General features: G+C 46.0%; 1 protein-coding gene across 4 annotated transcripts in view; it reads left to right on the top strand.

Moving 5' to 3' along the window:
- The window catches only part of LOC110491528 (PH and SEC7 domain-containing protein 1), a 67,124-nt gene that overhangs the window by 2,562 nt on the left and 52,062 nt on the right, over positions 1-12,500 (top strand). For 3 of the 4 annotated variants that reach the window (XM_036946407.1, XM_036946408.1, XM_036946406.1), the window contains exons 2-5: positions 5,476-7,984; positions 8,366-8,483; positions 8,751-9,267; positions 11,950-12,480. In XM_036946407.1, coding sequence (XP_036802302.1) covers positions 5,696-7,984; positions 8,366-8,483; positions 8,751-9,267; positions 11,950-12,480 — 3,455 coding nt within the window. In that variant the 5' untranslated portion in view covers positions 5,476-5,695. The remainder of the gene's footprint in view (positions 1-5,475; positions 7,985-8,365; positions 8,484-8,750; positions 9,268-11,949; positions 12,481-12,500) is intronic. The other variant, XM_036946410.1, reaches the window with a different exon arrangement.

The following is a 12,500-nucleotide window of genomic DNA, read 5'->3' as shown; positions in this document are numbered from 1 at the left end:
ACTAAGCATCTGCTTCAGATATGTGTGAGATATACAGTGAACAATGACCAACGGTCATACTATCCCAACGAATCCATGCGGTCAACATTCAATCAATGAGAGTATAGACAGAATTGCCAGAGTCATGTTTTTGCTATGGCCGTATTTCTCACACATGAAGGGACTACAAAACTTTTCTTCTCTCCTACCTTTGAGGCGTCACAACACTGCGAAGCCTGCTGTCATGCTGCTGAAATCATAGCTGCCTGCTTAAGACGGTCAGCAAGCAAGCTTGTGGCTAATATTAGCACGCTCACACCGCCGTTTCCCTGCAGTCTAATATTAGCTATCTGTGTTCACTGGGGTTTAATTATCTGTGTGATTTGACTCAAACACACACGTACGCACACACATACCCTGAGCCCCCTTGCGCTGATTGCTGGAGGGGTGTCGAATTCGCCTGGTGTGTGTCCGTCCTCTGTGCTTTGTGTCTGTCCTTCTGTAACAAGCCTCATAGAGCCACGAATGGAGAAGCTCCTTGGGTTGTCATGGAGAGCAGAAATGGAGGAGAAATCCATACAACCCAAGGACATCAGACAATCGGTATCTCTGATAAGATTCAGCAGTTTCTGACTTACGTCTGATTTAACCATGGCATTCTCATCCTATATCTGATTCTATTATATATGTCACAGTAATTACAGTACCAGTCAAAAGTTGGGACACACCTACTCATTCAAGGGTTTTTCTTTATTTTTTACTATTTTCTACATTGTAGAATAATAGTGAAGACATCAACACTATGAAATAACACATATGGGATCATGTAGCAACCAAAAAAGTGTTAAACAAATCAAAATATATTTGAGATTTGAGATTCTTCAAAGTAGCTACCTTTTTGCCTTGATGACAGGTTTGCACACTCTTGGCATTCTCTCAACCAGCTTCACCTGGAATGCTTTTCCAACAGCCATGCTGGTTAAGTGTGCCTTGAATTCTAAATATATCACTGACAGTGTCACCAGCAAAGCACCCCCACAACATCACACCTCCTCCTCCATGCTTCGGGGTGGGAACAACACATGCAATCATCCATTCACCTACTCTGCTTCTCACAAAGACACACAAAGACACAGAAATCTTACATTTGGACTCATCAGACCAAAGGACAGATTTCCACCGGTCTAATGTCCAAGTCTCTTCTTATTATCGGTGTCCTTTAGTAGTGGTTTCTTTGCAGCAATTCGACCATGAAGGCCTGATTCACACAGTCTCCTCTGAACAGTTGATGTTGAGATGTGTCTGTTACTTGAATTCAATGAAGCATTTTGGGCTGCAATTTCTGAGGCTGGTAACTCTAATAAATGTATCCTCTGCAGCAGAGGTAATTCTCGGTCTTCCTTTCCTGTGACGGTACTCATGAGAGCCAGTTTCATCATAGCGCTTGATGGTTTTTGCGACTGCACTTGAAGAAACGTTCAAAGTTCTTGAAATGTTTCTGATTGACTGACCTTCATGTGATTAAAGTAATTATGGACTGTTGTTTCTCTTTCCTTATTTGAGCTGTTCTTGTCATAATAAAATACTTGGTCTTTTACCAAATAGGGCTATGTTCTGTATACCCCCCCCTACCTTGTCACAACACAACTGATTGGCTCAAACGCATTAAGAAGGAAAGAAATGTTATCACAACTTTTCCTTTAAGTCCAAGTCAACAGTAAATCAGTAACCACATGGCAGCTGGCTAGTGGTAATGATCTCGCTCCATTGTGACTCTTGGCACGGCAGACCGGTGTGTGTGTGTTTGTGACTGGAGAGCGCCCATATCCCGCCAGCCTGCATGCCAACTTGGCCAACTCTCAGTGAGCAGGGCTTTCAAGGGTGGCACTGCAGCATGTATACCACCGGTACTAAGGATAGACGAGGAGGAGGACAATATGTCCCTTAACTCTGTTCCATGGCATCTGGGTGCTAGTCGGGAAGTGTTGCTTACCTAAGCCCTATGTCATTCTGTTACCCCAGGCTACTTCCTGTAAATCTCCACTCTGATCACTTTCTCCTCCTGCCACTTCTTCTCTCCCTCTCGTTTACACAGATTTTTTCATCCTCTCTTCCTCTGTCTCTTTCTGTCTTTTTCTCCCTCACAGTCCTGCCTGGGCCGACGTAGTAATGGATAGTAGGGGGTCAATGAAGTTGAGGCTCATCAGGTGTCGTCTTTCAGCTGATGGCCTGACAGCTACAAACATAACTGATAGTTGTGGTTCATCAGCCAGTAGCTCTCTGAGGTGAGGTCATTGCTACCAGGAACAGGAGTGGCTGTCACGTTTAGGAAACTGGTTAAGGAGATTATCTTCCTGTTGACACCCCACCTCATGGGGCCCACTGCTGTAAAACGACTGTAAGAAATTGTCTAAAAGCCTCATTAAGGCGTCTACATTGCCTGTGAGTTGGTGCCAGCTCCGCTGAATGAAGGTGCGAGGGGTCGTTCCACGAATAGAAGGCGTTTTATGTTCTTGAGACATTGTGTGGGGTGGTAGGTAGCCTAGTGGTTAGAGCATTGGGCCAGTAACTGTAAAGGTTGCTAGATTGAATCCCCCGAGCTGACAAAGTAAAAATCTGTCGTTCTGCCACCGGAACAAGGCAGTTTACCCACTGTTTCTAGGCTGTCATTGAAAATAAGAATTTGTTCTTAACTGACTTGCCTAGTTAAATAAAGGTTTAAAAATATATATATTACATTTTATCATGAGATTAAACATGCAATTTAACAATAGGATCACATACATCTACAGTCTAACTAAACTAACTAAACTAAAATTCCAATAGTAGTGCATTTTCATTCAAATAAATGTACTGTTTTCTCAGAAAATCCAAGTTTTAGCATGTCTCATGTCTGTCCGACCCACTTAATCCCAACATTTCTCCACGTTTTGGCATGTCTCATGTCTGTCCGACCCACTTAATCCCAACATTTCTCCACGTTTTGGCATGTCTCATGTCTGTCCGACCCACTTAACCCCAACATTTCTCCACGTTTTGGCATGTCTCATGTCTGTCCGACCCACTTAATCCCAACATTTCTCCACGTTTTGGCATGTCTCATGTCTGTCCGACCCACTTAATCCCAACATTTCTCCACGTTTTGGCATGTCTCATGTCTGTCCGACCCACTTAACCCCAACATTTCTCCACGTTTTGGCATGTCTCATGTCTGTCCGACCCACTTAATCCCAACATTTCTCCACATTTTGGCATGTCTCATGTCTGTCCGACACACTTAATCCCAACATTTCTCCAAGTTTTGGCATATCTCATGTCTGTCCGACCCACTTAACCCCAACATTTCTCCAAGTTTTGGCATGTCTCATGTCTGTCCGACCCACTTAACCCCAACATTTCTCCAAGTTTTGGCATGTCTCATGTCTGTCCGACCCACTTGACCCCAACATTTCTCCACGTTTTGGCATGTCTCATGTCTGTCCGACCCACTTAATCCCAACATTTCTCCACGTTTTGGCATGTCTCATGTCTGTCCGACCCACTTCACCCCAACATTTCTCCACGTTTTGGCATGTCTCATGTCTGTCCGACCCACCATCATTGTAAAGCCCTAGTTATTTTGTCGCTTTGACAAAGTCATTTCTGACCGATTATTGTTTATTTCATGTGATGAGGGATTCATTTACATTTGTACCCAAGGTTTAAGGTCAACCCTGTTACGTGAACTGAACTCTCGTTTTAATATGGTGAAACTATTCCTTTTCAAGTCATTTTTTCAAAAGAAATATTGAACGTCTAATAGGCTTGTCAAATCATATTGTAAAAGCAGGTCAGCTGGTTCTATTCTTTTTGGTCATTTTCCTGGTGTTTTGTGGTTGAAAACGGAGTGAGTCGAGCATAGCGCGTCAACGCTGTTACCCATAGATAGATAGGCTGTTTTGACAAGTTCAAATGTTTTGCTAAGCTTGTATTTCATTGTCCCTCCTTGTTGCGCACAACAAGCTTCCATTCCTCCTGTCACAAGGGGAGTTATGGCTGATTGAAGCTGAAATTGTCAACCCTGTTATGGTCAACCCTGTCACTTTTTAATTGTCAGTTTAATGTCATATTTCTTCATTTAACCTCTTGAGTTAGGAAAACGTGTTTGTTATGAAGTTGAACATGTGCTCTTCATGACATAATGTTAAAAGTATAAATATATTTTTTTATGCCAAAATTACATTACCCAACAGGCACTCTAAGCATGGAATGAAACTGATGTGGGGGGAGGTAGGGGTCAGAGAAGGGGGTTAAGCAGGCATAGAGGAGTAGTCTTTGTAAAATGCTGTGTGTGTGTGTGTGTGTGTGTGTGTGTGTGTGTGTGTGTGTGTGTGTGTGTGTGTGTGTGTGTGTGTGTGTGTGTGTGTGTGTGTGTGTGTGTGTGTGTGTGTGGTGTGCGTGTGGTGTGTGTGTGTGCGTGTGCGTGCGTGCGTGCGTGCATACGTGTGTGTGTGTGTGTGTGTGTGGTGTGTGTGTGCGTGTGTGTGTGATTCCAAGGCTTAAACACATTCTCTTTGTTCTGTTAAGTCCTATTTGAGCCCCACCGATGCACACGCTTTCCCCTACTGTTACCGTAAGGCAAGTCTTTGCTCCAATCTGTCCCCCTCTTCCACTTGAGTTCCTCCTTCTTTCTGTGCAGCTTCTCATAGCAACACGGGGAAACACTTTTGATGGTTGGACAGCAGGTATTTCTTAACTGAAAGCCTTTTGTTCAGCAAATAGTTAAATATGGCTAGTCTTGGTTTAAAAACATTTTGTGTGTGTGTGTGTGTGTGTTCAAACTTTTGTGATGAAAGAGGGACAGCTTGGTGTGACATGCTGACGTACACTGACAGATCTTTGTTATGACATGTTTTGAAGAAGAAAACATTTCCATACGCGACTTGTGAGGGAATTCTAGACGTTTGACAGATATGAGCTGTGTGAGATTGAAGAGGGTGATGACAGGTTTGAATACGCCGCTTATTTGACTGAAGATATGCCCGAGTAGCAATGACAAAAGTCCTCAGTCTCCTTCCCACTACATCGTTGTCTAATGTATTCCTCTTAAGAAAGCCAAGTCTTCATTTCCTACAGCTTAAAGCTTCCTAAACTGAGACACCTTGAAGTGTCCTGTCAGAATAGATACTGTGATGGTCATTCTAACAGCCAATCAGGATAAAATGGCATTCTCAATCACTAGGGCACCTAACACACTGTGTTAAACCGATAGAGAGACAGAAGGTTGGCATTTAGTCATCAGGGAAAGCAGCTTTCCTTTGTTGTTGATTAAGACTATTATCTCAAAGCTGTAAAGTCTAGATTGGATGATTGGATGTGATTGTGTGTAGTACACCTCTATGTCTGTTGAAGTGTACAGCATTCTATAAGGATGATGGATTACCTTTCTAGGTTATCTGAGGAAAAGCTGTTTGACTTCTCACTACAGCTTCTCTCTCCTCCCCCCCCCCCTCACAGGTATGGTGACTAGAGATCTGCTGGAGGCGTCCTAAGGGCCTGTTTGTCCTCTGTTTGCCCATAATGTCCTTAGTCTTACTGAGTAGGAAGGAACATGTCCTAAAAATACAGTGACACCCCCATCAACAGATAAACAAACAAAATCCTAGTAAAAGGAGAGGAGGACAGTCTCTGTCTTCTGTATCACTCGCTCTCTCTTCCTGGCCTCGAGTGTGAGGTCATGTCCCAGTCTGGAAAAGTCCTTCATCTGTACGTGGAGGTAAGGTCAGCCCCGGAGCAGGATGTGAATGGGGGCTTGGGGGGAGGAGTGGAGGGTCCTGGGACTGGGAGTAACTCAGCCTCAGCACAGGATGGGCCAGCTGGGCTTTTGTCCAAGCTAACCTGCCAGACAAAATGTCAGACTCCTACCAAAGCACAAACGCACCGCCTAGCCCATAACTTCACTCACACCCAGTCTCCCTCCAGACACACAGTGAGCTTCCAGCTCCACCAAGGCAATGGCAACCAGTCACCTAGCATCTCCAAGCGGCAGAGTTTACCAGCAGCACTGACCCACTCCCCAGCCTTTTCCAGAAATGGGAGGACCACCACCCCCCACAAACCCTCCTCCAAAGGGCAGGGGGTGGGGGGTGATGCCAAACGCTCGGTGGTCACCTTCAGCTACATTGAGAAGGCTAACGTCAAGACAGTGGAGAGCCCACAGAACTCTGCCTGTCAGAGGAGGTCTAGGGAGGAGAGGTCATCCCCACCTTCCTACCCCCGGAAGAGACTCAGCGACCCCATCTGGTTGGGTAGTCCTGGCTCCTCCTGCAGCTCCAGTCCCAAACTAGCGTTTCGTCCCCCAGGGTGTATCCAGCAACAACAGCAACCGTCAGTCTCCCCCAGCCACTGCCACCCCGTCTTGGATCCCGTTGGCAGGGCAGCCACCCAGTTTGCCCTGGAAGCTGGGTTTGGTTCCCCCCTGCACAGGAGTAAGATCCTCCATGGGCTCGAGCAGAGTCCTAGGGGCTCCCGCCACAACCAGCAGGCTGGTTGCCTGTCATGGGCAGGCGGCTCTCCTGTCCTACGCCACAGCGCCTGCAATAATCATGCCATGGACACAGATATAAACCGGGCCATTTGCGGGCCATTACCCAGGAGCCCAGCCTCCGACCAGCTTTCGTCTCATGCTAGCCAGGCCGCTCTGGGTATGTCTCCTAACTCGAGACCCAGGTTGTGTATGGGGCCCAAAGCCCAGAGCCCACACCAATGGGAAGGTCAGGACAAAGCTATCACAGGGAGTCCAGCCACCCAGAGACAAGTACACAAGCCCTGTAACAGCAGTTCCTCCCCTCAAGGGACTATTCTCCAACTTAGCAATAAACTAGGGGTGGGAACTGTACTGAACCAGCTAAGTGGTAGCAAACCCTCCTCACCATCCAACAGCCCTGAAGTGGCCCGGAGGCTAGCTGTGGAGGCTACTAAAGTGTCCTCTATTTTAGCAGAGGTAAGGAGGAACTCATTGACATTGCACAGCACTTTAGACGAAGTAGAGAGCCCCAACTGTGGATGTATGTCCAGAGAAGCCAACAGTTCTGTCCCAAAAGCACAACTGCAACATTTGCAGCATCAGAAAGTTAAGATGAACATCCCTTTACACGGCCTACACACACCAGCATTCAACGACACTGACTCTCAACAGGCTGGAAACTCTTTACCATCGTCACGCACACAGTACACCAACACTCCAATACTAACCAATCATAGGACACAGCACGGAGGAGGGTGGGCTCTGGGTCAGAGCTCCATCCTATCAGACGCAGTAGTGGGTGGAGGAGTGTCCCCAGCCCTGCCTTCACGCTTCCTCCGTCCATTTCTTCCCCCAGCCGAGACCAGCTCCCCTCTGAGGGACCCCAGGCTGCTGAGAGCCCAGCTCAGAGTCACCGACAGCCCCACGCTGCACCGCTGTCAGCCCCCTCAATACACTGGAGATTTCTGGTCCTTCGAGCCGGACAGGACAGCCGACTTGTCCTGCTTCGACAGGGGGGACAGTGCCGAGCTGGCCCGTAGGCTCTACATACGCCAGAGTGTGGAAGAAGCCCCTGTCAGCTGGACTTCCAGGCAGCCCTGGAGCCACCTGGTAGGGGAGGAGAGCAGCAGCTCCAGTTCCAGCCCCAGACATGGACCTGGACCCGGTCAGCAGCCCTTGAGCACGGCCCAGCAGAAGAGGGCTGAGCAGAGGAGGAGGGAGGTTCTGCTGCTGGGCCCTGTGGTGCTGGACTCCCCAGAGGAGGACGAGGGCCTGGATGGGGATGGGGAAGGGGAGGAGGTTTCGGGACAAGGGCAGCAGCCAAGCCTGCTGAGGGTGGAGGAGCCTCAAGGGGGGGAGCGAATTGGGATAGCGGGGTCCTCGTCGCGCAGCTCCAGCGGGGTGACGGGCAGCCTAGGTGAAAGGGAATGTGTGTCCCCAGAGTCCAGTCAGTCCAGCCACCAGAGCAACGAGACAGGGGCTGCCACTTCAGGGATACAGGTGAGACATTTCTCTTCTTACACTGCCCTACATATTTATTTGCACAGTGAAGTTAAAACTTTTAATTTGTCTCTATTCTCCAGCATTTTGGATTTGTCATTTTGGATGACTACTTTAAAACACATATAAGTGAATTTGTCAAAATGTCTTAATGGTAAAGCAGATATGTATGAAAATACCCTCAAATGAAAGGTGACATTATGTACTGTTGCCTCATATGGAGTGTTGAGCCTAATTAAAAGTTTTAGCTTCACTATCAAAATAAATACGTAGGGGAGTGTATATGCATTAAAATAATCATTTAAAGATATTAATGTTAACCAAATGTATGTTGTATTTTGTTAAATTTGCCATGTGTACATGTCTGCGCGTGTGTTCCAGACGGACAGTGGCACTGCAGTCCCAGGCCCCTCCCTCCACTCCCAGAGGATAGCTCGTGCCAAGTGGGAGTTCCTATTCGGGACACCCGCTGAGGAGGCTGCCAGCAGGGGGGAGAAAAGTGAGAGCATATTTACCACCCATACCTATTACCCATAGAGCTATATATAGTATTTATCTCTGAGCCTATGACCCTTTAACTGTTCCCACTGGGTTTACACTATACTGTAGATGTGATTTAAGCACGTATCATAGCACATGTTCAAAACACGCACATAGGTCGGGGTTCAGCAACCAATAACAACAACATTAACATTAGCATGGTAGCGCAGTGGTTTTCAGTACTTTTTCGGTGATATCAACTGCTTCCTCTGTTCCATCGTGGCAGGTACCATCGAACCCTCCACAGCTCCTCCCAGTGGCCAGTCCAGTGAATCCCCCACTTCCCCCACCTCCCTCCCCCTCATCTCAGCCAATCACGAGGTGCAGCACGTGGAGGTAGAGCTGGTGACTCCTCCCCCAGCGGCGGTGGGGGAGTCGCCAAAGACGGGCATCATCCGGGGGACCCTCAAGTACTCGGAGACGGACCTGGATGCCGTGCCCCTGCGCTGCTACCGCGAGACCAACATCGATGAGGTGCTATTGGCTGAGCAGGAAGACACCGACTCAGCGTTTGGGAGTAACCGCAGCGTGAAAAGCACGTCGGGTACAGGCAGCAGCCCCCTGGGTGTCTGTCCCTATGAGAGAACGAGTGGGGAGGAGGAGGAGGTGGAAGGAGAGGAGGAAGAGGAGGAGGAGGATGACGAGGAGGATGAGGAGGAGGTGGTGAGCTGGGTCTCAGTGAGGATGCAGGGGGACATTAAGAGGCAGCAGCAGCAGCAGGTGATCAGTCAGCTGCTGAAGAGGTGAGATGGACACGCGCATCGACACGTGGAAACACACACATGCTCAAAATCATACACAAACACACACACACACACACACAAATATGCTGACATATACAACTTCATACACACACACACACACACACACACACATACACACACACTCATGTAACGCAGCTATACAGAAACACACATTTCAAGTTTGACAGGATTTGGACCAATTTATGCATCCTCACATGTTCATTACAGACCGCAATGAGTGCTATCTATTTCTAGCTTCTGTCCTTGTGAATAGAACAAAGGTGCTAATGTTTTTAGTTGGTTTCATCATTTCTTTTCTCCCACAAGAACACTGATGGAGCAGGATCTCTAGCAAGAACTCCAGTACAAATGTATGAACATGTGTCTCTTTCTGCGGCCGCATGTTGAGATCTTCCTAGCAACCTACTTATCAGTATATATATATATATATATATATATATATATATAGATATATATACACAGTTGAGGTCAGAAGTTTACATACGCCTTAGCCAAATACATTTAAACTCAGTTTTTCACAATTCCTGACATTTAATCCAAGTAAAAATTCGCTGTTTTAGGTCAGTTAGGATCACCACTTTATTTTAAGAATGTGAAATGTCAGAATAATATCATGATTTATTTCAGCTTTTATTTCTTTCATTTCTTTCATCACATTCCCAGTGGGTCAGAAGTTTACATACACTCAATTAGTAATTGGTAGCAGTGCCTTTAAATTGTTTAGCTTGGGTCAAACGTTTTGGGTAGCCTTCCACAAGCTTCCCATAATAAGTGGCCCATTCCTCCTGACAGAGCTGGTGTAACTGAGACAGGTTTGCAGGCCTCCTTGCTCGCACACACTTTTTCAGTTCTGCCCCCACATTTTCTATAGGATTGAGGTCAGGGCTTTGTGATGGCCAGTCTAATACCTTGACTTTGTTGACCTTAAGCCATTTTGCCACAACTTCGGAAGTATGCTTGGGGTCAATGTCCATTTGGAAGACTCATTTGCGACCAAGCTTTAACTTCCTGTCTGATATCTTGAGATGTTGCTTCAATATATCCACATCATTTTCCTCCCTCATGATGCCATCTATTTTGTGAAATACACCAGCCCCTCCTGCAGCAAAGCACCCCCACAACATGATGCTGCCAGCCCCATGCTTCACGGTTGGGATGTTGTTCTACGGCTTGCAAGCATCCCCCTTTTTCCTCCAAACATAACGATGGTAATTATGGCCAAACAGTTCTATTTCTGTTTCATCAGACCAGAGGACATTTCTCCAAAAAGTACCATCCTTGTCCCCAAGCTGTTTAAAGGTACAGTCATCTTAGTGTATGTCAACTTCTGACCCACTGGAATTGTGAATTATAAGTGAACAGTGAATTATAAGAGAAATAATCTGTCTTGTAAACAATTGTTGGAAAAATGACTTGTGTCATGCACAAAGTAGATGTCCTAACCGACTTGCCAAAACTATAGTTTGTTAACAAGAAATGTGTGGAGTGGTTGAAAAACAAGATTTAATGTCTCCAACCTAAGTGTATGAAAACTTCTGACTTGAACTATACATTCAAAGGGCAATTTTGAAAAAATATTTGCTATTGGATTAACTGGTTGATATTGAGAAAATATTATGTTGCGTTTTGGTGATTACACCAATGTACTCATTATGTTTCACAGTAAAATTGTATTTTGCATCATTTGTTGTGTGTTGAAAGATGTCTACAAACAACATTTATGCACAATAAAACATTTTATTGAAAATTGGCTACATTACAATAGTTACCAATTTGAAGTCTTGTACTCAGAGTTTAGAAAATTCACCACATGCTTGTGAAAATTGTACCAAAGCGATTCAAAAAACTGTTTTTCAACTAACATCGTTTCCAGGGAGACTCACTAGACTCACCCTCAAATAAATTAATTTGAGATCCACTCATTCGGAATATTAGACAGTACTAAGAAACCCAGTAGAACAGGGGTGTCAAACATACGGACGCAGGACGGAAGGGGTCCAATCTAGTCCGTAAGTGATTTGAGAATTTAAAAAAAAGAATGATAAAAAAATATATATATATTTAGTGTTGCAAAGGGAGGGTACCAGAATTTTGGTATCTTTCAAATATTTTATGTCATCTATCACAGGACATTTAGTGGCCTTTTTGGGTACTTCAGATTATCTCTGGCCTTATCACATATTAAATATATGAAATAATAAATAAGATGATTTTAAAATATGAATGACAAAGCTGAAAATCTTCATCCTAAATATAAACAATCAACTTAGTCAATACCATTGGTGTTTAACATGAGGGTTTCAGCATGAAATATCCTTTATATTTTGGGTTTACACACTTTATTTTACTATGTCAATATGTCAATATGTATTTGCTGTCAGTGTTTTGCCATCAAACTGGTGGCAGTTGTAGAAAAAGTCAATAGTTGGAATGGTTTCAGAGTTAATTGAAAATATAGCCATTGTGGATTAGATGCTTGCTTATTATCTAGGCTATTTTTCTCTTGAAGCATATGGTCTATCTACTACTAGAAACTCATGGACAATATGGACCCAGATATAACAAATGAATAACTATGAGTTTGACATCCCTGAAGTAGAGCCTTCCTGTGCCTCACTCTTGGTTGTTATCCTCTTTCCCTATTTCTCTCTTTCCATCTAGGCCATTGGACAGTTTCTTCGACAACCTCCCGGCCCTCAAGTCGCCCATCCTGGTTTCGGGTCCTCGTCTGGCAGGCACGACTGAGGACACCTTCAGCCGCCATTTTGAGAGCATAATGGAGTCACATCGCGCCAAGGGCACATCCTACTGCAGCCTGGACAGCGAGGAGCTGCTGACCTCCAGCACCCAGACGGTCCTGACCTTTGACCTTCCCACACTGACCCCAGAGATCCAGGGCGGTCAGATGATCTGTCAGAGCGCCCGGCACATTGTCAAGTTGAGCTTCGCCCCACTGGCCCACTGTGAGAGGGGAACAAGCCTATCAGATTCCATCGTCACGGTGACAGGCGACTCAGACGCCACGCGAGCCCCCTCCAGCGAAAGGCTGAGCAGTGGCTCGGAGGACACACTCCCGCGAGGGGGAGGGGGCGGGGCACGGATGTTGGGGAGCAGCTGGTACAGCAACCCCACATTCTCCTTCCCTAGGTCAGTGATGTCATACAGCAGCAACCCCTCCCTCTCCTTCCACAGGTCAGTGATGTCATCACTAC

The sequence above is a fragment of the Oncorhynchus mykiss genome, chromosome 16 (assembly GCF_013265735.2).
Source record: "Oncorhynchus mykiss isolate Arlee chromosome 16, USDA_OmykA_1.1, whole genome shotgun sequence".
NCBI classification, from domain to species: domain Eukaryota; kingdom Metazoa; phylum Chordata; class Actinopteri; order Salmoniformes; family Salmonidae; genus Oncorhynchus; species Oncorhynchus mykiss.
The sequence above is the reverse complement of the archived record's forward strand: the minus strand, read 5'-3'. Positions and strand labels throughout refer to the sequence as shown.